Consider the following 23,523-nt stretch of genomic DNA (forward strand, 5'->3'; position numbering starts at 1 on the left):
GTTTGTTGTTTGTGCTGTTTGTTTCGTATTGTTCAAGGCCAGACATAGCCTCCCCTTGGATAGAAAGTGTGAAACCTTCAACTCTGCTGTTGGTGTTTACCCCCACCCCACCCCCCCTCTACCGTTACTTTTGTCCTGTTTCGTTCTGATCCGTTCAGTGTACTCGTCCACGCTCTTCCACGAGCCTCGACTATATACAAAAAAAAAAAAACGATTTGATTCTGATCTTAAATTGGGTAGATGGTCCCCTGGGAAGGCAATTTATGAGAAACCACGACTCTGTAAAGACCATAATATATAGGCCAACACTGCTTGACATGAACTTGATTTGTGATGCAAGCCCATACACATCATGGGACATCAGCATTCAAAACTCCATGTATTTATGATGAAGAGAAAACAAAATGCGCAATGAAAAAGATGAAGAAAGCAACCAAGTGGTCTGACAGGTTATGATGCTCGAACAGGTAGTCCACCTTTTTCTCGGGCTGCCAAATCACGTGAGAGTCCATTGCCACACCTCCAAGTACATGATGGAAATTGAGGCTATCATCAATATCGTGTACCTTTATAGCCATTATGTTATCTTGCTGCTTTCCCATGGGATGGATAAAGATGATCATAAAGAGTAAAATATTACCACATGACTGCACCTCATGCAAGAACAGGAATGATAAGTGTGGTGATTGTTAAAATCACTTCATTAATGACGTGTTGAGTGACTCATGAATAAGGATGAGATAATGCTTGGAAGTTTTTACGTGCGAGCTTCTAATGTGTCCTGATGACAAGCTATCGTTTGCACTCACTGGTCTTCCATCATCCCCTGTGGTGATTGGCTCTCTGGAAGGATGCATCTGATTGGCTACTCGAGTTCACGTGTTTGCTTTATTTCAAATATTCGCAAAATATATATATTTAAATGAATTAATGAGTAAAGAGAAATTAATGAGCCACTGCACTTCCAAATATAAGTCCTGGAATCTATCGTCGTGGTTGACATAAAATCCTTCCTTTTCTCCAACGGCCAGATCTTAGACCATCATTTCAGATTCAAACCTTCACTCTGCCTTGGACATGCTGCTTCTGCTCTTCCAACAATGGTTGGAGGCCGTCAATCTCAGACATGAGATGTGGCCATATGTCAAGCATTTGACAGTCTGGCATCCTGCCTTGCTCTTCAAACACTGTCTGTGGCATGCAAGGCCACCTCCTCTCATGGATCACTGACTTCCTCTACTGTTGTAGTCACCATGTTACTCTCAACAGGATCCTCTCATCTCATCTCCCTGTGGAGGCTGGAGTACCCCCAAGACAGTGTATTGGGCCCACTCGTGTTCCGCATCCTCATCAACAATCTTTGTGATATTTTTATTTTATTTTATTTTTTCCTGGAAAATCCTGCTTATCTCTGCTGATGACTCCACCCTCTGCTGTAGTATCTGTCATATTTCAGATCTTCTCTCATTATTGAAACAAGATCAACCATCAAAGAAGCCATGCCCCCAGCCAATGATACTACTCACAGCCTTGTGCTGCATACGAAAGAAGAAGATCAACTTACAAAGCCTTTATCTGTATCTCGATGGAGTACTACTCTCCACTTTGGGCTGGCACCCCTGCCTTACACCTTGCACTTGATACCGTAGAAACTAAGGCCCTCAAAATCATTGGAATCTCCAATTATTAAGCCAAGTCTCTGGGCCTGTTGCTCGCTTTGTGGACAGGTCTGTGGCCTCTGTCTTTTACTGCCTCCTTTCTTGTCTTGCACCCTCTACCCTTTCCTTGTTCTGTCCCCCACAGTTTTTTTGCAGGGTAGATGTGGTCTGCTCATCACCCTTTTCTGCTGAAACTCCCAAAATCCAAGACCAATGTTACTTGCTGCAGGTTGCTGTTTTCGGCCATCTTTGTCAGAGTACGGTGAAAAAATGATGAAAAGGGCTGTTTTATTTTCACAATGATTCAAAAAATGTGCTGATTATATTTTTGAAGAACATCTTTACAAAGAACTCCAATAACAGTTTTTAAATTTGAATCCCTTGAATTTTGCTCTGGAGATGTTTTGCTGCTGTTATGGTTGGATCAGTGAATAGTTTTGATGAAAGGCTAATTGAAAGAGCAGAAGGAAAGGATATTGAAGGGATGTCTCGATGATTATCTTTGCTCTTCTGGGTAAACATAGTACATTTTCAAGAGCAATAAAATTTTCCTATGGTAACCATATTATTATCATCCCCCTTATGCTCTTACTGACCATCCATTTACCTCATCTTCCCAATTGCTTTCTTCCTCCTTTTCCATTATCCATGATTTACCCAATCCCCTTTCCTCTTTTTTCAGTAATTATTCAAAATATTTAGAAAAAAAGAAATACTTGGAAGTCTCAAGCAGAGATCTTGGTGCTGATATTGGAAATTTATGTCAACAGTACTGCAAGTGTACACTGAAGCGTATTTATTCTTGGGTGTTTTTTTTTTTACTTTAGGTTCGGTGACGGCACAGTTATTTCTCTAGGGAAACCGGAGCAGCAGCTATAGTACAGTGAGGTTGATTGATGTCAGTACTGACAGGGATATAATTTGGTGAAATTATCTCAAATAGACGTGCTTTGCGATGTATAAAGCTACCAGATGTTCCATGGCTTGGTACGGTTGTGTGAGCTTGTTGGTTCAAATGGCAGCAGTTAATTCCACCAGATGAAAATCTGACCGACTACCCCTTCAACTTTGCTGTTAGTTTGCTTCGAAAAAAAAAAGTCAAACTTTGCCACAAAGCCAGATGTCACAGATTTGAATCCCGTGTCCTCTGGCATGCTGTACAAAGAAGGGTGTGTGGAATTGTATAGATTGACAGTGAAATACTTACTCATTCCTTGCTACCTTTCAAACACCAGATGACTTGCTCATCTCTAATATTTTCTTTTTCACCTATGAAATCGCTTCCTTGAATTTGTTATTTTATAATTTTTGATTTTTTTCCACCAGTCCTTCAAGACCAGCCCATTGCTATCTCAAATTGTCCTTCATTCCTATCTTCTTTTGCATTCTCGCTTACTCTGTCCCCTCTTCCTTTAGCTTTGTTTACTCTTATTTTATTTGTCTGAATGTCCCTTGTCTGCCTATTCCTCTACAACCCCCCCCTCCCAACCTATAATTGACTTGTAGACCTCTACTGTTTGTTCAGCTCTATTATGAGCCTCATTCCCATAGGTGTATATATAGAATGCAGCAGATCTGAGAACTAGTCCGGACTTACTCACTGACTCACAGTACTTTAAAATGGCTTTTTGTATTCCTTCGGGAATGTGTGAGGCTGATAAGCCATCCAAAGAATTTCCACATCCCTCTACACTACAGTATATATCATAAATGATTTGTTTATGGTCCATACTTCATATAGAGTAAATGTTAACCTGTCTTACCTTTATTTTTCATGAAATTGTGATCTCGCAGGGTACCTGTCACACACAGACAAATCTCTAAGAGTAGAAATGAAAGTATAGTTCTTGACAACACACAGATACACAGACAGACATGGGGTAAAGACGACACAAATTATAAAAAAAGAAACAGGATTAATCGTTTAGAATTTGGACTAAATACACATTTAAAATAAACATAAAATGTTATTGTGAAGTGAAACCACTTTGTCAAACCGTGCTGGAAGTTGGGCTCGTTGGTCGAGACTGTAGGCCTTGCAGCATACCTCAAAATATGGGTGATGTAGGCGAACGCTCTCAGGAACAGGTGCAGAGAACTTTGATATCATCCACATTCAACGTGTAAAATCAAATTTTGGTTAAATTGTATATAAATACATCAGCGAACTCTGTTGAACTTTTCCTCATGCCACATGGGGCTCAATATTAAAGTAGGCCACCCATAGGTGCTGTATTAAAGTTGGTCTGTGTGTGGACTCGCTGACATGCAAAAAACCATACATATACATTATACACGTACCCACACCTAGAATACGAGTGAAAAGTGGGGAAACGGATCAACAGCGGGGTAGAGGGACACTTGTATGAAGATTGGACAAGGGGAAGAATGAGAGAGTAAGGGGGGACTGGAGGATGACATAAGAGGTGAACATGCTGGATAAAAGCTCAAATGCAGCAAGAAGGGGACTGAAGCAACAGGAAGGGAAACCAAAGGGTGAAAGAGCAATGGAACTAAAAACAAAAGTGGGTGGAGGGGGAGGGAGGTGGGATAATTTGGAAAGGAAGGGGTGGTCTTGGGGAGTCTTAATGATTGTAGAAATGATTATGAATATAAATGGGCGATGATCTGAGGAGGACAGTCATCTTGAAGCCCTGGAGGGAAGAAGGAGAATGAACAGACTAATAATGCACTAGTATTCCTTAATTGCTTTACTTTTATGAAGGTGTATGTACAAAAGCAACTACTCCTCAATATTATACTTCAATGAGGTTTGAGCAAACATTTGTAGTTTATATTTATTTGCAAGCAAATACAACCTGTCGCTTCACTGACTGGGGCAATAAGAGTGTGGAGCAGGGGCGGGAGGGGGGGGGAGCGGGAAGCGGGAGGGAGAGAGAGAGAGAGATTGGGAGAGGAGGCAGGTGTAGGTCGAGAAGGGGGAGGGGAGGCAGAGAGGATGAAGAAGGTGGAGCTAAGAATGGGGTGGAGGGGGGAGGTGGGGAGAGCGACACCTCACCAAACGTTTCCATACATTGCGGGAGGGAGAGAGAGCAACAGATGTGTGGGAGTAAGGAGGAAAAACAAAAAAAGACAGTTGAGGGGTGGATGTGGCATTAGCAAAGAGAATGATATGTGATTCTTCAAAACCGAACACGGAAAAAAAAAGCATGTCAGAACAGTTGTACACATAATGACACAACAGAGTTTGTAAGGTAATCTGCTGGCACATCTGGAAACTTTGATATTCCAGTTCCAGAAAATTTGGAGGAACATGAACCCAAAGCAATCACTGAAAACATGGAAGTACTGCTCACGTCCAACCGAATGATACGATCGAGGGTGAACATCGAAAACGAAGCATTGCAACCAGATATCAGACTTGGGTACAAAAAATAGAAGGCATTGCTAATTGAGGTGTTAATACCAGTGATTTTGGACTAAACGATGCAGACATCAAGAAAATGACCAAATACCAAGACCTCAAGAATGAAGTGAAAAGATCCTGGAAGCGGAAGAATGCCAAAGTTGTACCAGTGATAGATGGAACTACGAGAATGATGACAAAGAACCTCACAGAGATATTAACCAGAGTCGGTATCAAAGCCACCCAATGCTCGCCTGTTTTTATACATTTATCGTTTTTAAAAGACTCGTCTAATAATTAATATTTTTTATAAAGCATTGCAGTGAAGTCTATTCCAAATAATTTTAAAGCAATATATGTATTTGTATGTTGTAATCAGTAAGAAGAGAGCAAGTGAGCACAATATACGCCCGAACAAGAAGGTATATACAGAATTGTGCTACTACATGGAAAACAGCATCCTGGTTGCCATGGCAACCACTTTAGATGACGAATGTATGTCGTGACACACCGTCTCCACAGTCTGTACCTATGTACCAGAAATGAAACGTGAAAGTTGAAAACTTTGGGGGTTAGAGTGCAAACAGGAACGGATGGAAAACAGCATCTTGGATGCCATGGCAACCACTTTAGATGACGAACGTATTGTTGCGAATTCGCGCCCGCCGGCGTGCGATCGGCCGCTCGACTTGAATGGCGGCCGCCTCGCCCACCGGAACGGACAATTCTGTCGTGACCCTCGCGGAACAATGCCGGGAGCTAGTCACGGATGGGGGTTTAACCCCACCACGACCGTGCTAATTGCCCACCCGCGCAGGATAGGGTTGCTCGCCAAATTCTATCTACCTAAGTACCTGCGCGGATGGTCGACCGGGCGATCGTACCTCGCCGCAGGCCGACTCCGGACATGAACCGCCAAAGCGGTCCGTTCCGTGCTATCGGGATAACCGAGCGGTGTTATCGTCGGCCTCGACGGTTCCGATTAATTATCGGGCGTATTAAGCCCACTACGAACCCTTTACGTGAAGCAGGATGGAGAGTCAATCAAGAAAAGACGAAGCGAAACGGGAAAACAGTTCACACAATGCACATTTATTACGCAACACACGGAAAGCACACATATACAGCCAAACAGTCAGAATGCACCTATATCAAGAAAACAAAAGAAACAACGACGCAGAGTTCCAACCGAATACGTGTACACACGGCAACACTTACACAGTTCTACTTTACAAGACACGGCGCCACAAGATCCATACAAAAACCCCGAAAAGAAATGGTGACTTCCCTTTGGGCCATCGAGTCCCTCTCCTACGTCCGTCGACGTGGTCGCGCCTGGCTGCGACTCCGTGCCCTGGCGTGGTAGGCGAGTCCTCTCCGGCGTGCCTCGCACCGGCCCGTGTTGGCGGCTCGACGCCACGGACGGAGTTTCCGGCGCTATCCCAGCGCGGATAGAAGGGGAAGGGGGACGTTGTTGCTCGAGCTCGCGGTGTGGGGAATGGAAGACGCTCCGTCCCGCCAGTGGGGTCTCGGGACCGCCCCACAAAAGACCAGGCCAGCGGCCGCCACGAAGCGCGGGGAAGTCAGACGGGAAAAATCCACGCGCCATCGTTGTGCCTTCTTCTTTCCCTCCTTGCGTTCTTGACGGTTTCCAACGCGGAAACTGTCGTAGTGTGAAAATTGGAGGATGGCGTTCGTCAGCGGGGGTAGTGGCGAAGATGGTGGTGGTTGTTGTGAGGGTGGCGGTTGAGACGTGGTTTGTTCAAAATAAAGATAGAACAGAAAAACGCCTAACTCAAAGCGTCGCAGCCCGAATGAATCACATAAATTCCCTCTAAACAACGGGTTTGGGGTTAACTACACATGTACTTAGAGTTATCTCACCTACGGGACCTGAATGGTGGTTTGCGAATTTCCAGAGCCGTAACACTACCACCTCCCCTTTTTACAGACTCGTCCTGAGTCGTCAAATTCTCGTGTGCCATCATGTGTAGTTCTCCCCTAGTATGTTTTACCTTCGGATCCCTGAGTGTGACATTCATGGTATTCGTGTCCCCAAAATAAATAACCTACAGGCTGAGTAACTAACTAAACAAACCCACTCATACGGACGACTTAAATAACATTGCCGGCGCTAAGACATACATGCCGGGGCGCACTCATATGTACAGTACATCTTAACCTTAACTTACAAATTTTACACTAAACCATGGCCCAGGATCAATGGACTCTGCAAAAAGAAAGCAGTTAGCAGGGAGCCAGGCTGCTCGCATGCAGTCTCTGGCTCACGCAATGCAGGTGACGGGGAACGTGGCCGGCTGCTCACACGCAGTCCAAGGCCTCCCCCTTTGAAAATGAACACAGTGAACCACAACGGCGCATGGGCTGCACAAACACAGTCTCCGTGCCAGCTCAAGTGGCACACGCAATGAACACAACGGATGGATGGATGGATGGAAACAAAGAACGGTGCACGGGCTGCCACTGCAGGCCCATGTTGTAGCTGCCAACAGGACAGTTCTTGCAGCTTGCAAACTGTTGCTTGATGATCCTGGCGGAGATGGAAATGAACAGGGGGGGGGGGGCAAAGCAAGGTTGAACGGTGCTGGTGAACAGGGGCAGTGGGCATGGCATGGCAAAGGCAACAGGGAAACACAGCCGGCAGACGAACTGGCCGACACAGGCCTTGCAGCACAGCAGCTGCAGACGATCCGGCCGGCACAGGCCTTGCAGCAAAACAACAGCTGCCGATGAAGTTGGCCGGCCGTTGCCTGTCAGTGGAGGTTGGTGAAGGGAGTGCGGTGGTGCTGGCCACTCGAAAGGCGGGCTCGGACCTGTCTACTGTCTCCCTCCCACCTATCGCCTTTGCCTGTCACTGTCTATACCCACCCCCTTAATTTGTAAAACCCAATTTAGCGCCAACTAATTTTTTTTTGTTTTCTTTTCTTTTTATTCCTATACCTCCCACTATAATTCGTCCCCGAACCCCCTTTATGTCCTTGTTCGGCTAACCTATCGTCCACTAGCCTACTCCCAACCCCTACGTTCCCTTCCCGGAAGGGAATGAGGGAGAGCTAGCGTCCTGTGTCGAGGCCCAACGAAGCCTCAGGATGGCCTCCCCAGACTTCAGCGATCTAACCCAAAGTCGGTCCAGCGGCCCACAACGAGAGCGAAGGATGGATGGTGCGGAGGGGTACACTTCCGAATATACCCTAACCATTAACTCTTAAACTACCCCGGGGCTTTCAACAAGCGCCTCTCGCTTAAACTATTGGTTCTAACAACCCAGATTCCCGTCGCCTGTGTTGGTGTCCTCACAATTTCGGGCCCCCCAATTTTCTTCCCGTGCCCTCACACGGTTTCATGGCTGGGACGCGTGGCTCCCCTTGGCAGGCACTACCCTCTGCCGATTCTCCGACGATGGCACCCCGGGGCACTGCACTGCCTCCGAGCCTACCAGCTCCCTAAACACCGGAGAGTGCCCCCCATGGCAACTCCCCTGAAACGCACACGTGGCAGGCTGGCTTCCCGGGCCCCTTTCCGAGGGTCACCCGTGCCCACAACACTGCCCACGCGGCTAATGGCGCACCCGTGCCCACGACGCTATCCCGGCCCCCCATGGGCCCTTGGCCTACTACGGCCGACTAGCCTGGTGCCCGGGGTACCCACTCAGCGATACTCACCTTTCGCAACCACGCTCCCAGCCCGTCAACAGGGCTCCTGCACCCCTCCAAACGGGTTTCGAGCCTGCACTCCCACCAACAGCAAAACGACTTCCATTTTGTCAATTTAATTAACCCAGCTCACTCACTTTACACTGACCCCGGGGTCCCTTGGGCGGGAATCACTCCTCCCCCCAATCACTCATCGCACCATGCATTCCCCATTCGCTCCATACACACAGACCCGCTGGCCTCACTCACTCAACATGTTTCTTTTCCACACCTCACAACTCACACATTGCTGAATCCTGCCATCCTTCAAACTACCTCCCCTAACTAACTCATGCTCACACGTCATCCCTCACACAATAGCACGTTCCATTTAACACTACGTAGCTAAACTACGTCCCTTCTACACATCCAAAGTCTGTCACTGTCTCCAAATCCAAAAATTCCAACTCTCCATTTCCCAACCTAAAGCTCAACTAAATCCCTCGACCTAATCCATTCCACGGGCCCCATGAGGACTTACCCCTGCCCCATGGAGCCGGTCTAGCTAAGCTAACCCTTCCCCCTAACTAGTTTCCATCCTGTGCCCAGCCCAAGGGGGATCATCCACCCCTTGCCCAGGAATTATGTTCACCCGAAAGCGAGGCTTGCTGTTTTTTTTTTGTTTTTTGTTTTTACATCACGCAGCACCAGCATGGCAACTCGCAACCTGCGCACCAGCGCGGCAATTCACAGCCGCGCACCTTTGGCGTGACGTCATGGCAGCTGTTCGCGTCCCTCGTCCCTCTTAGACGGTACCATCCGGCAGGGATTCACCCTCCTGCCAGATTCCAACCCCACACGCAGCCATGCCGTCACCCGGCGCATAAAAAAACACAAGCCCCACGTCTCGAGGGGTTCCCCACGTGAACACATGTGCTCTGCCCGTTGGAGCTTAACACACACGCCCGCGTGGAGAACCCATCCGGTCCAAATCCGAAATCCTGCCTAAACTTTGTCCGTTGCGGGATCGGCAACATCCACCGCTGGCGTTTCCGGACCGGGCTTCACTCCCGCAAGCGAGCACATGGCGGCCTCGTGCGTTGCACAGCACGAACCTCGCGCTCGCTGCTGCGTGAACCCGGCACGGTCCTCACAATAGCTACAGCCGCTACTCGGCCTTCGTTCCTCTGTCGCCGTCGTCTCCGTCGCCATTCAAACCACGCACACCTGCATGTCACGACGCTCACACTCCACAAGATGGCATTCACACCGGGAGACGCGGCTGCATGCTCACGCATGCCAACTGACATCTCCCTTACACACAGCGACCTTACACACACTGTCCCTCTCACACTCGGCCGTTCACTCGCACACGCGGTGCCTCATCCACACACGGCGTGCTGGGAGGCAAGCACTTCGGCACACTTGCCACCACACCACTCACACGGGGTCGCATTCCACACACGGAGGCGCACTCACACCTTGCACCACACACACCGGGACAACCACACTGGGGATCAGTGCCACCACAAGGGTTTTCGGGGCCTCTATACCCCCCAAGCTCTCCGTGCACCTGTCCACAGCACCCGTCCCCTCAACTCCGCGAATCACGACCGAACCCACCTGGTCGTGACTCGCTTCAAGGGAGCATAGCGGCTCCCTCCGTTCCCGAAGGAGGCTATCCAACTGCTCCCACCGGGTCCCTACACGTTCCGCGAGCTCACCCCCATTATCCTCCACTACCTCCGTGTGTGTGTGTGTGTGTGTGTGTGTGTGTGTGTGTGTGTGTGTGTGTGTGTGTGTGTGTGTGTGTGTGTGTGTGTGTGTGTGTGTGTGTGTGTGTGTGTGTGTGTGTGTGTGTGTGTGTGTGTGTGTGTGTGTGTGTGTGTGTGTGTGTGCGCGCGCGCGCGTCTTTACCCCCATCCAATTAACCCTCTATCTCCCGTGTCTCTGCCAACTCAGTCACCTCGTGTCTATTAGTCTCTGTTTCTTTCTGGCGTCTTTCCCTTATCTTTACGTAGGTCAACCTTGCTTTCTCCTTAAGTCGCTCCTGTCCTTCCCTCTGTTTCACTCCTTGATCTTTCCCGATCTCCACGTACCTCATCCTTGCTTTCCGTCTTAATTGTTCTTTTCTCTCCCTCCCAATTCCTTTCACCTTGTGTCTTATCTCCCTCGTGCACGTCTCCGTCACCCTAATTAGTTTTTCCTTCTCGGTCACCGTCATAGTTTCCGTCACTTCCACGCGTCTCGCCCAATACGTCCCCCGAATTAATTTCTCCTCACCCGCCTCCATTGCGGGCCTGACAACCGTTGCACTCCCTCCCAGCTCGTTCGCTCCCACACGTGGCGTCGCCATTTTGAGCTCCACCGTTGTCGCATTCATGCCCGCCTGCAGGCTTCGGCCTATTTGCTGCATCTCACCCCGCAATTTTCCATTTCTTCTTTCATTCCGTTTTTCACCTGTTGTAAATTCGCATTCATTTGATTATTCATCCTGCACACATTTGTTTTTATTTCATTCGTGCTTGTATCCATCTGCTTCTTCACTCCATCTATTTTGAGTGTGTTTCCATCCATCTTGGCATTCATTGCCTGCATGTTTGCGTTCATTCCCGCCAGCATGGCGCATAGCTGGGCCATGTCGGGCGCACTCGGCTGAGCCGATTCGGCCAGGATCAGGGGGGTTTTGGCAGGGGGGGGGGGAAGGTGTGCCATAAACCGCGGCCTCTGCCGCTGCCGCACCCATTTCGGGTTCTGGGTTCGGTTGGGGGGGAAATTGTTCCTGCTCATTCAGCATTTCCTGCTCGGGGCTTCCATGCTGGGCCATGGATCCTACATTACTACACATATACATTTCTAATACCCCCGACACCCGCTCACCTTGAGACTCCATCTTATTTCTCGTAAGGGGTTAATTTTAATTGCTCTTAATTTGGAGGGAATCGGGGGTCGCTCCTCTCACCCCTGAACCGATTCCCCGTGAATTTAGCTGGAGACGGGAGAGTTTGTTTCCCGCTCTCTGACACCAATGTTGCGAATTCGCGCCCGCCGCGTGCGAACGGCCGCGTAACTCGAATCGCGGCACGTCGCCCACCGGACGGACAATTCTGTCGTGACCCTCTCGGACCAACGCCGGGAGCTAGTCACGGGTGGGCCTTTCGACCTCACCACAATTGTGCCAATCGGCCACCCACGTAGGATAGGGTTGTTCACCAAACTCGACCTACCTAAGTACCCACGTGGATGTAATGGTAAACCGGGCGATCGTACCTCGCCGCAGGTCGACTCCGGACACGAGCCGCTTGGGCGGCCCGTTCCGTACTATCGGGATAACCGAGCGGTGTTATCGTCGACCTGGACGGTTCAGATTAATTACCGGGATGTTGCACCCACTACGAACCCCTTACGTGAAGCAAGATGGAGGGTCAAAAAAGAAAAGACGAAGCGAAACGGGCACAGTTCAACAAGCAAGCATTTTATTTTCCGGCACACGGAAAGCACGTATATACAGCCATACAGAATCAAAATGCACATAAAGCAAATGTAAGAGCTAAAACCGACTACGCGCACACACGGCAACACTTATACAGTTTTACTTCACAGACGGCGCCAACACACATTTACACAAAAGCAAAGGAAAGAAGCCACCCTCACAGACAAGGAGGCAGACAGGCCTGTAGGCCAAATGTGCTCGTGCCTGGAGGAGCGGCCAGGTCCGCGAGACCGGGGAGGTCTTACCCGCGTCCTCGTGACCCGTTGGCGGGCAAGCCGCAAATGTGGCCGCGCCGCTGTGCCCCGACTCCGTGCCCCTTGGCGGGTTTCGTTGGCACCACGTTTGGGGTGGGGTGGGAACGGGGCCCCCTTTTTGCACTATCTCAGCGCGGGGGAAAGGGGGAATTGTTGATGTCCTCGGGGAGGGGAGTGGCTGGATGGCTTGGGTTCCGCGACGAGACGAGCGATCCCCCACACAGTTCCACCGCGCGCACTCGACTCCACTCCGCCAACGCACGCTCCTTGTCCCCCAAGAGCAACCTCTCGACGACACTCTCCAAGCAACTCCAAAACCCAACTCTTTTCTCGATGACACTCTTCAAGCAACTCCAAAACCCACTCTTTTCAATTCGCCTTGCGCTCGTCTTTTTATAGGCGGCAGGAGCAGCCAATATGCAAATTTTAGGATCAGAACGAGATTGGAGGCGGGGCCACGCCGCCCCCCCCCCCGGTCAGCCATTGGTCGGGCAAAAATCGGCGTGAACCTCTCCTGATCCTAAAATTTGCATATACGGACTTCACATACACACGCTTGGAGGCGGGGCCACACCGCCCCACGCTCGCCAATTGGACGGAGGAGAAGTGGGCGTGAAGCGTTTCTGATCCGAATTTCCCCTTGAAAAGGCCGCCATTCGCGCTCGCGGCTCCGTGCGTTCGGCATCAATCGCTGAACGGGCCCGAGACAGCCCGACGTTCAGTGTTCACAGGTGGTGCGGTTGTTGGTTGTGAAGGAGAGAGGCGAAGGTGCTGGAGGGTTTTCGGTGGTGGTTTGATTGTTATGGTGCCGTTTGGGAATGGCGGTGAAGCGGTGTTTGCGGGATGGAGTTGTGAAGGTAAGGGTAGTAGCTGTTTGCGTTGTTGGCAGCTTAATTGTTGAAAATAACAATAGAGAAAGAAAAAATGGCTAACTCAAAGCGTCGCAGCCCGGATGAATCACATAAATTCCCTCTATACAACGGGTTTAGGCTAACTACACTACTAACTACACATACCTATGAAGATATCTCACCTGAGGGTCCTTTATGGTGTAATGCGAATTTCCACAGCCGTAACAATATCAAGACAATTGACAGGGAAAGTTCTGACGTGTGCAATGTCAGGCCTACCTGATGTGTGGCCTATAAAACGGCCTACCTTAACGGTTGTAGACAGTGCCACTGACAGATAGACAACAACAGAGGCTGCAGGTTTCCGAGAACAACTGGGTCAGGGGATTGTGAGAGTGAAGAGGGTGGATAGAACGAGAATGGATGAACTGAGGGAGGAGATTTGTGTGTAGATGAGCTTGACGGGGAGATTGGTGAAATGCCGGCTGAGATGGGCTGGACACTTTGTGTGGATGGGGGGAAGTGCAAATGGCAAAGAGAGCTTATAGGTTGAGAGAGAAAGGTAGGAGGAAAAGAGGGAGACCGTGGTTGAGAATGGAGATTTGCGTGATGAGGGATATCCTTAAGGTAGGGTGAGTTGGCTGGGGACAGTACTATACAATGATATACTACTGTTTCGCATGATATTTCAAAAATGTATTGGGCTCGATATATTCTCGCAGATCAGGCATTACGTGCCGGAGATATGCGCTCCACCGAGTGTCCTTATAGTTTATAATGTGGTAGCCTGCTCAGCCATGATGGCAAAAGATAGTCTGCTCAGCTGTGACTAGGGCAGTGCACAATGGGATTCCCCAGCTGCCATTTTGGGAAGCAAGAATGAATTTGGAGAAGTATGTCTTTTAGGGTAGATCTTGAGGATGGATAAAAACACATTAGATGGGAACACAATCGCCAGCTTTATGACTGAATCTCGACTGTCCATCAGGAAGGCCCACAAACTCAACAAGGCACACTTTGAGGTGAATCGTTTTTCAAAGATGAGGGTGAATAAAGCTGCACAAGTTTTTGAGTCACTCTGTTGCAGCAGGCATCTACACAGATGCAGCCTTGGAAAAGCTTTCATAATAAGCTGTTTGCACAGCGGAGTTTATCGAGACCGTTGAGAGTTTGTTTGACACGTTAACAGCAACCTTTTTTTAGGTACACCAAAAAGATGTCCATTGTTGCATAATTCTAAACATTTCTCTTTCTTCAACATGTGCTTTCCAATTCTTAGACACTTAAAAGTAATTGGACCCAAGAACATCCATATTCATCAAGGGATAGCATCTTGTCATATTATGCATCACCCAGCTGTGGCAACAGCTTGAAACAACTGCTGACATCATGTATCTGTTCACCTCACATCAAAACCAGGACATTGTGGAGAATCTGTTTTCAACCATTTTGAAGGAAAGGAAATTTTGGGGATAACCCATCATTGAAAGAATTTCAACGCAATTTCAGAATGGTGAAGGTGGCATCTCCAATCAAGCAAATTAATGAATACTACTGCTCACCAAACTTTTATACAGTCATCCTCACACTGCAGTTTCTAATGAACAAGAAAGGAACAAATATATCTCAGCATGTCACACCTACCCAACACTTGAGGAAGAATGTTGCGTTTACCAATGTTCAGTTCAACCTTCCTCAACAGAATATGCATTGCTGGGTATTTGTGTCGCAGAATTATGACTGGACATTAATTGATCTTACCATACTAGATTTACAGAGAAGTCCTCCAAAACCATCGATGCTGAATGAGATGACCCTTCTCTTCTCTTCACCAACAAGTCATCTGACTCATCAAAGTCAGACTTTGGATCTCTCATGGTCCCATCAGAGAAGTTCCTTACCTTCTGTTCACACCGTGAGAAGGTGTTTGATGCTGAATTTGATGGCGCCAAGATGACATCTGCCTTCTGCTGAATCCAGCCACGTGTAATCTGGATGTATACAAGGAATTACAGGTGTGCTGTAAACAAGTGAAGTCGAAATTAGTAGCTACATTTGTGAATGTTCAACTACAGTATGCACTGAAGTTCAAAAACAGACGACTTGGTGAATTCGCTATGAAGAGAAAGTGCATGAAAGTTCAGAAAGTGGCACACAAATAGAGTTCTGAAATAAGGAGTTGTACCTGAATCTTGTAAAAAGAACTCACAGAAGCATGTTGTCATTGAACATGAAACATCGAGTTTGGTTGCTTTTTCTTTGTTTATTTGTTTCATATTTGGATGTTTAGGATGATCATTATTTGAACCATGTTGATCAAGCCAGTAACCGAAGCAACTTCCATCGTAAAAACATGTCATAACCAATTTTCACATGTCATATCGAGCAGACATCCAATACACTACCTCCTGAAGATGTTGTGACTAGAAGTAAGGGAAATGGACTTAAATATCACTCAGGTGAAATGTAACTCTTGTAGTTGGTTACCAATTATTTTATCTCAACAGGCTTCTTTTTTTTTAACCTTACGTTACCAATGCTTATTTCATCCTCAGGTCAGGTCAGGTCAGGTATGGGAGCATGTGCCAGAGCAGCACGTCGCTGCGTCCACTTTCCACCGATATTCCAGGGGCCTCTGTCTGGCCATCCCACAGGCAGATGCCTGGCCCATCCCCATCTCCTTGAGATGCCGATCAATCTGCTGCAACCATGAGAGTCGGCCCATTGGCCTCCTCCACTCACGAGACTCCCTCGCTGAGAGAATCTGGTGAGCAGATCAGCGTCAGGGAAACGAGCCACATGTCTACGCAGCCGCAGCTGATGCTCATGGACTAATGCAGGTAACAAATCTCATTTGAGTCTCAGCAACCGCTCTTTGGACACAAAGTCTGACCGGCGAGAGCCAAGGATTCTCCGAAGAGACCTGGTACCAAAGAAATTAAGTCTCCGTCTCAGATCCCTGGTCAGAGTCCAAGTCTCACATCCATAGAGCAAGACTGGAGAAGCACCAAGGACCTGAAGACTCGGACTTTCATCCTCCCACACAGGTACCAGCAGTGCCACACCCCATGATCCAGTGAATCTATGACTCCCCAGGCCCGACCCAGATGTCTGTTGACCTCTGGCTTACAGCCAGCAAAGACATGAATATCACTGCTAAAGTAAGTGAATCTCTCCACGACCTCAACATCCTCACCACAAACAGGCACAGACAGGACAGCAGCATCCAAGATGTCATTGAAAGATGTCTTAGTTTTGACCCAGGAAACCCGTAATCCCAGTGGCTCCGACTCCTCATTCAGCACCTCGAGGGCCCCCAAAAGGATATCTAAAGTCTCCGCAAAGATGACTGCATCATCTGCGAAGTCAAGGTCAGAAATCTTGACATTCCCAAATGATGCACCGCAGCTTGATCTCTCCAACATCCTCCCCAGAATCCAGTCCATACAAGTGCTGAAAAGTGTGGGGCTCAGTGTACACACCACTGATGATCTCCAGTAACAACTGGAAATAAGTCGGAGATGGTACCACCACATCGCACAGCACTCTCAGTACCAGAGTATAGTTCAAACATCAGATCGATCAGTTTTGGTGGCACCCCACGAAGACCAAGAATCCTCCAGAGGGCATTCCGATTCACTGAATCAAACGCTTTACAGTGATCAACATAGGTTGAAAGTATCCCCTGCCGAAACTCTCGTCTGCGTTCGGTAAGGACCCGAAGAGCAAGGATACGTTCAATCGTTGACCTCTTTGGTGTAAAGCCTGACTGCTCTGGACGCTGGTGCTCAAGCAGATGGTGGCGAACCCTATCAATAATTATCCGAGCAAAAACCTTACCCGACACTGAGGGCAGCGTCACCCCTCGGTAGTTGTTGCAGTCTCGGCGATCACCCTTCAATTTCCAGAGAGGGACAACATGGCCCCTCTTCCAGTCAGTTGGGATGATGCCTGTGTTCCAGGCAGAGCACAGAACGAGCCTAGTAACTAGCATGCAACGACACAAGTACAGTAATCCCCCTCTATATTGTAGTTGACCTATTGCGCCCCCGCTTCATCGTGGTTTTTCCCTTGGAGCCTAACTCATTTTTTCTGCGGATTCCCCCTGTATATTGCGGTAATAATTTATAAAATATAAATTATTTAAGCAATAAATTATAATGCGTGGCGCTCGACCAGTCACACAACGCACGAGAAAAAGTTTCGCTTGTGAACTTCAAATATTTTCTATGTTTTTTTCTCCAAGCCCCACGATGCCGCCCAAACGCCTTGCACCTTCTTAGGCTTCTGGCAAGGAACCGAAGCGCCAGAGGAAGGTTTATATTCACTCGATATAAATCAAACCCAATCGTGTTTATACACCAACCAGCGTTTAATAATCACTCGATATAAATAAAACCCAATCGTGTTTACACACCACCCAGCGTTTAATATTCACTCGATATAAATCAAACCCAATCGTGTTTACACACCGCCCAGCGTTTAATAATCACTCAATATAAATCAAACCCAATCGTGTTTATACACCGCGTTTATCAAAAAATAGGCATTTTTGGGGGAGGTGTCCATTCATCGCGGATTTTCACTTCTCGCGGGGGGCGGGGGGGGGGGTTTGGAACGTAACCCCCGCGATAAACGGGGTATGACTGTACAGCATTTCCACTAGCCTTGAGAAGTTCAGCACGGATGCCACAGATCCCTGGAGCTTTACCCCATTTCAACCGGTTCACTGCAGCCTGTGTTTCCACAAACGAAGCTGGACCACAGTTGATTGGAGGGTCAGCACAGGGATTGTAACACCCCTGACGTTCAACTCGACAGCTAGTGGATCAGCCTGGTACAACCGCTCAAAATAACGGGCCCAGCGGGCCTTCACTTGGGACACCTCTGTCAAAAGCCCACCACCCTCTGCTCCAACTCCAGTGCACCAAGGGATGGGCTTGGATGAACGCAATGCACGAATTCCCCTGTAAGCAGGATGAGAATCACTTGACCACAGGTGATTCTCTACCCCTTCACAGATTCCTCGCACATAGGCCTCGTTGTCCACCCTTCGGGCACGTACAGTTTTACGCCTCAGCTCCCTGAACAGCTCAGCTCTGCCATTCAGCCTGGCCCTGTGACTCTGGTCAATGGTATCCAGTGTCCCTTGAGAGACAAAATTCTTCTTTGCCCTACGATGAGTTTCAAGACATCTACCGGCAACATCAAGGACGGTGGTCTTGAAGGCAATCCACAACCATTCAGGATCTCCCAAAGCATCCAGACCCCCCAAATCTCCACTCAGCTTGTTCGCAAACTCCTCAGCTATCCTCTCATCCTTGAGCTTGCCAACATCCAGCCTAGGCTGGGATGGTACCATTCTCCTGGATTTAAGGTGCAACTTCAGAGTTGCTACAACAAGCCGGTGGTCAGTATTGAGGAACTGAGCACTCCGGTAGACCCTGCAGTTCTGGATCATCTTCCAGTGACCATCAACGAGAACATGGTCAATCTCCTTTGCCACACCGCCAGCGTTGGAATACCAAGTCCAGTGATGAGATTGTGGGGGCTGAAACCATGAACCAGCCACCCTAAGTCCATGACTTCTTGCAAAGTCAAGGAACTTAGTGCTATTCTGGTTCACAGCTCCAGACCCATGGGGACCAACACGCGTCTCATAACCATCCCTATCAGTTCCAGTCGATGCATTGAAATCCCCCAAGACTAGAAGAGTATCTCGCCTGGGGCACTGATCAACCACAGACTCGAGCATGGCATCGAATACGTCCTTCATGGTGAGATCACTCGCCTCAGTCGGAGCATATACAGAGACCAGGGAAATGACACCCCAAGGACTGACGAATCCTTCGTCTCATAATACCCCTGTTGACTGGTGTTGCCTCAATTATCATTGGAGTCAGCTTATTGAACACAGCAACAGCAACTCCTTGGGCTTGGCAATCATCACAGCGACCAGACCAATAGTCGGTGTAACCCCCCACCATGATCTCGCCGCAATCCGGTCTCTGAACCTCAGAGAGTGCTGCAATACTGATGTCCAAACGCTTGAGCTCAGATGGTAACAGAGACAGGTGATCATCCTCTCTTAGGGATAGGACATTCCAGGCAACCACCCAAAGGGACTGCCTCAGGTTAACCCAAGGAGACCGCCGTCTGGTGGACGACACCTCAGCACCACCCCAACACACACTCCCGCAATCTCACCCAGAAATGTTACCCTGTGGTTTCCCTCCTATCATCAAAGATTGGGGTTCCTGAAGGCTTTGCTCCAATCCCATCATCCGGTGAGCTGCCCTGCGAAGGGAAGCTTCACAGGAGGTTCTCCCACGGAGTGGTTTTTCAGATTTTTTTTTTTTATGCGTCGAGAATGTTTTGCGGAATGAAGGGTTTCCCGGTGGCGGGAGTGCAAATCCTGCCACCAACCTCCTAATAAGAAGTAACCCAACTGCAGGAGGATGTCCACAGACACAGTCGGGCACTAGATATGGATAGCTATTGGCTCACAAGGAGCTCCTCCGCCCTTTGACAGGTTTTGTTTTTAATCCTGCTGGGTGTCCATAGCCAAACACCCTCCTCACCAGGAAACCTGGTTGGGGAGCCTGTTTCGTCGCCGACAAACCGACCATGGAACAGGTAAGTACAGGTTTACATGATTCCTGTAGCAAGTCACAGATCTGATCTGGCCTGACCTGACAATTCCATCCTCGATCCCTTCAAACCCTTCTTCCCATCCCATTTCCCCCCTGCACCTTTCCAAGCCACAACCACAACACCAACACAACCACAATGATGCCACAATTATATTGACACCCATTCAGGGCCGATGTTAACACTGCCAGTACCGTCACCGGGTGAGGCAGTGCCTGCATGTGCAACACTACTGACAGAAACGTTAACGCTACTAATGACGGAAACACTATAACGCTATGCTCTCGGGGCATGGCTTCAGTGCTCGGACACTGTTGAGCCGACCCGTTGGGCCAATGGAGACTCCACACAGGTGTATTTATGGCTTGACTTATTTTATCCTTCAGCTAATTTTAGCATTCATGTATTTATGACTTCATTTATCTTTTAGCTAACAAAAACAACAATAACAGTCTTGCATGATGCTTTAAAGTCTAAACAACCCAATCTTTATGTGGTGACCCAACTTGTTATTGATACAAGAACATTGTATGGCATGATAGCATTGTATTATTGCAAGTTTCCCAAGTTTGTTGTGTGTTTTGACTGTTGCTTTTTGAGACTCATTCAAGGATGAAAACAGTCATAATTGAGCTTGGGATAGAATGAAAAAGGTTTTGCTTTATACAGATTTTTAAAAAAATGATGTAGATTAGTCCAAAGATGATGAACATGTATTATAGGTTATTATTTCTTAAAATTGTGCATTTGGTTCAGGTACCCAGGCCATGACTGCAACGCATGTTCTTTATTTATTTATTTATTTATTTATTTCATCAGAAATGTTCTTTCAGTGGTGCTTAAATCTTTCCTCTTAATTTTGCTCGGTTTTATAGTTTCTCCTTGCCTTTTTTTAGTTTTGATGTTTTGTAATATCAATAATGGAATGTGTAATCATTGTAGTATTGCATTTTAATATTGAGCTGTGCATGCAACACTTGTTTGCTTCACTTAAAAACACTACTTTTTATGCAGTAAATCTTTGTAAGAGGAAAAATTTTCTTTACCTCCTGTTGTACAGTCTGTACAGGTATGCCGAGCCCTCCTGTACTTTAAAGGGGTGTGGTTGATTTAGAGGGAGGCGGACTTGGTCACATCTTTATAACAACCCTCCTTTAGTTATCTGCCTATTAGTATCGCAGATGTGCATGCGTCTCTCTACCACATATTAAGAGCTATCCTCTCGCATTCTCTATTCCCATAGTCAAACTATCCTGGTTTCTTGTTTCGTCATGAGGGTTGGCCCCTATGTTTGGGCCCCCTTATTGCCGTCCACCTTGCTGAACTAGATCCTCGAGCACTGCGCCCTCGAGACTTCTATCTGCAGGTCAGTGGAAATTTGTGCCAATTTCTAGCACTTGGCCAAATACGACTTGGCATCTTTTTGCAGTTATGCACACATCTTAGTTCTGCTATGGCAAATATGAAGCTGTTCCAGTTTATTTCATTCTTCAAAGAATGGTGCTTTGTGAGAATTTCTTGTTTTGCTCCTTGTGTCATGTTCTGCAGTTTTGGTCTATTTTTGTTTTGATATCTTCATCTGCATTCCGAGAGGCATTATTCTGCAATTTTGAAGAACTAAAGATGAGAGTTTAGGACATTTAACATGTTGGACTAAATTTGGCTTCATGTTTCAGGTCATAATGATCTTTTGCTCTTTGTTTTGCTTTGGGAATTGTTCATGCCTGGTGTTGGCTTAATGGTTAGAGTGGTGGGCTTGGGATCCTAAGGTCCTGAGTTCAAATCCTGTTTGGCCGTTGAATTAATCCAAGTCCGGTTGACTCGGCCTGTCATCCTTCCGGGGTCGGCAAAATGAGTACCTGCTTGCTGGGATGATTGAGTCATTTGAGTATCTTGTGTCAGAATGGTGACCGTCCAGGATTGTGCCCTCTAGCCCAGGTGACTGCTTCGGCAGCACTGACGCTCTACAGAGTACAGAGTATGGATGGATGGATGGATGGATGGATGGGAGTTGTTTTGCAAACAATACTGAGCTTTCCAAAATGCCACTTGTTGCTTGAAGGTTTAATCCATCAGCAAATTACCCCTGTTCCAAGCCATTGGTTACAGTTATCTCTCATTGATCCAGAACTGCATTGGCTTCTTATAAGTTGCAGATTTTTGTGTTTCCATTCCCAGACACTGTAATTATGTTCAGCCATCATGTTTGTTGATAGCACTTCAAAGAGGAATTAATTTGATCACTATTCTGATAACCTATCAGTTCTCATACTAAATTAACCTTGTTTATTATTTTCCAGTTTCTTGTGGAACTGTTAAATTCCAATACATATTTGGCACACTGAAATTTTTTTAAAATCTGTATGATTTTGCCAATTGTGCATCCAAGCTAAAGCTAAACTTTTGTGGATGTTAGCCAAAAGTCGATTAATTTCAAGATTTTAATGTCTGGTAATGAGATTGCAATTAAGCATTTGTAATTAAAATGGTCCAGCTGTTCAATGTATTCTGATGTAAATGCCTCCAAACCAAAGTCTGTCCTTTATTTAAAATTCATTTCCCCTGCCTCTTTTATTTTTCCCTTTGCCAGTATTTTTTTGCTGTTGTTGCTGTTTCAGTTCAAAATGAGTTAACGTTAATGATTTGCCTTTTCTTTTTTTTGCTTGTTAACAGGTTGTCTTGGGTGCCCAACCTGAGAGCAAGCCCCGCATTGTACTGAAATGCTTGTCAAGGCGTGGTCTGCGGCATCCACGTCACCGCCATCGCTGCCACCGCAGCTTGCAAGAGGTGCCCATTCCAGAGGAACTCTGTACAGCTATCTTCACCATGGAGTTCTTACACGATGTTAGTGCAGAGCGTGGCGGTTCACCCCTTGAGAGTTGCATTTTGGCTGGGTCTGATGGCCTGCATCGTATGACCTGGAAGGAGCTTGTCACACCAGAATTTGTTGACTGTCCTCGAATTTCTGGAGAGGGAGAACCTCAAACTGTGAAACCAAGCAATGGCAGGGCTCTCTTTGAAAGGACTGTAGAGCAACTGAAAGATAAAAACTGTACCCTTGAGGAGGAGGTGTTCTCATCACCGGAGACTTTAGCACATTGTACTGTTGCATCAGACAGTATGAAAAAGACATATTGGCATCGAGATCACTTCAGTACTCCTAAAGAAGAAGAGATTGTTTCCAACGATTTTGCTGTGATGGATGTAATCCAAACACGTGGACTTTCAGATGCTTCCGTGCCAGTTGAGCACCAAGTCCTTGATCTCGTTACACATAACCAACAAAAATCAGAGCCATTGATTTCACTCGCAGCATACTCCTCAAGCCCGACGTTTTTGCGTCCGACTCACACGGATATTTTTGCAGTACTTGACGAGGGGAAAAAGCAACAATGGGAACCTACAGGGTTTTCAGAAAGTCATAATAATTATATTTGCACTAGCATACTGCAAAACGAGGATGATACAGCTAATTCCAAGCTACTTTGTGAAAGTGTGATGGAAGGAAGTAAAGTTCTTCCCACCAGTGGAGAATCATCAAAAACGTCATGCAGTGAAAAAGGAAATCCTCAAGTATTTCACACGACTACGCTGAC

General features: G+C 47.4%; 1 protein-coding gene across 3 annotated transcripts in view; it reads left to right on the forward strand.

Annotated features, from left to right (window-relative positions):
* LOC147023575 (uncharacterized protein KIAA1755-like) overlaps nt 1–23,523 on the forward strand; it is a 121,181-nt gene that overhangs the window by 34,489 nt on the left and 63,169 nt on the right. Inside the window, exons 1-3 of one of the 3 annotated variants that reach the window (XM_085889083.1) lie at nt 1,804–1,915; nt 21,171–21,293; nt 22,601–23,523. The exon at nt 22,601–23,523 is cut by the window's right edge and continues 890 nt beyond it. In XM_085889083.1, coding sequence (XP_085745209.1) covers nt 1,820–1,915; nt 21,171–21,293; nt 22,601–23,523 — 1,142 coding nt within the window. In that variant the 5' untranslated portion in view covers nt 1,804–1,819. Of the gene's footprint in view, nt 1–1,803; nt 1,916–21,170; nt 21,294–22,600 lie in introns of those variants that run through there. The other 2 variants (XM_085889082.1, XM_085889084.1) reach the window with 2 other exon arrangements.

Source organism: Eptatretus burgeri, chromosome 7 (assembly GCF_056783735.1).
Source record: "Eptatretus burgeri isolate ZD-2024b chromosome 7, Ebu_testis_v1, whole genome shotgun sequence".
In the NCBI taxonomy this organism is placed as follows: domain Eukaryota; kingdom Metazoa; phylum Chordata; class Myxini; order Myxiniformes; family Myxinidae; genus Eptatretus; species Eptatretus burgeri.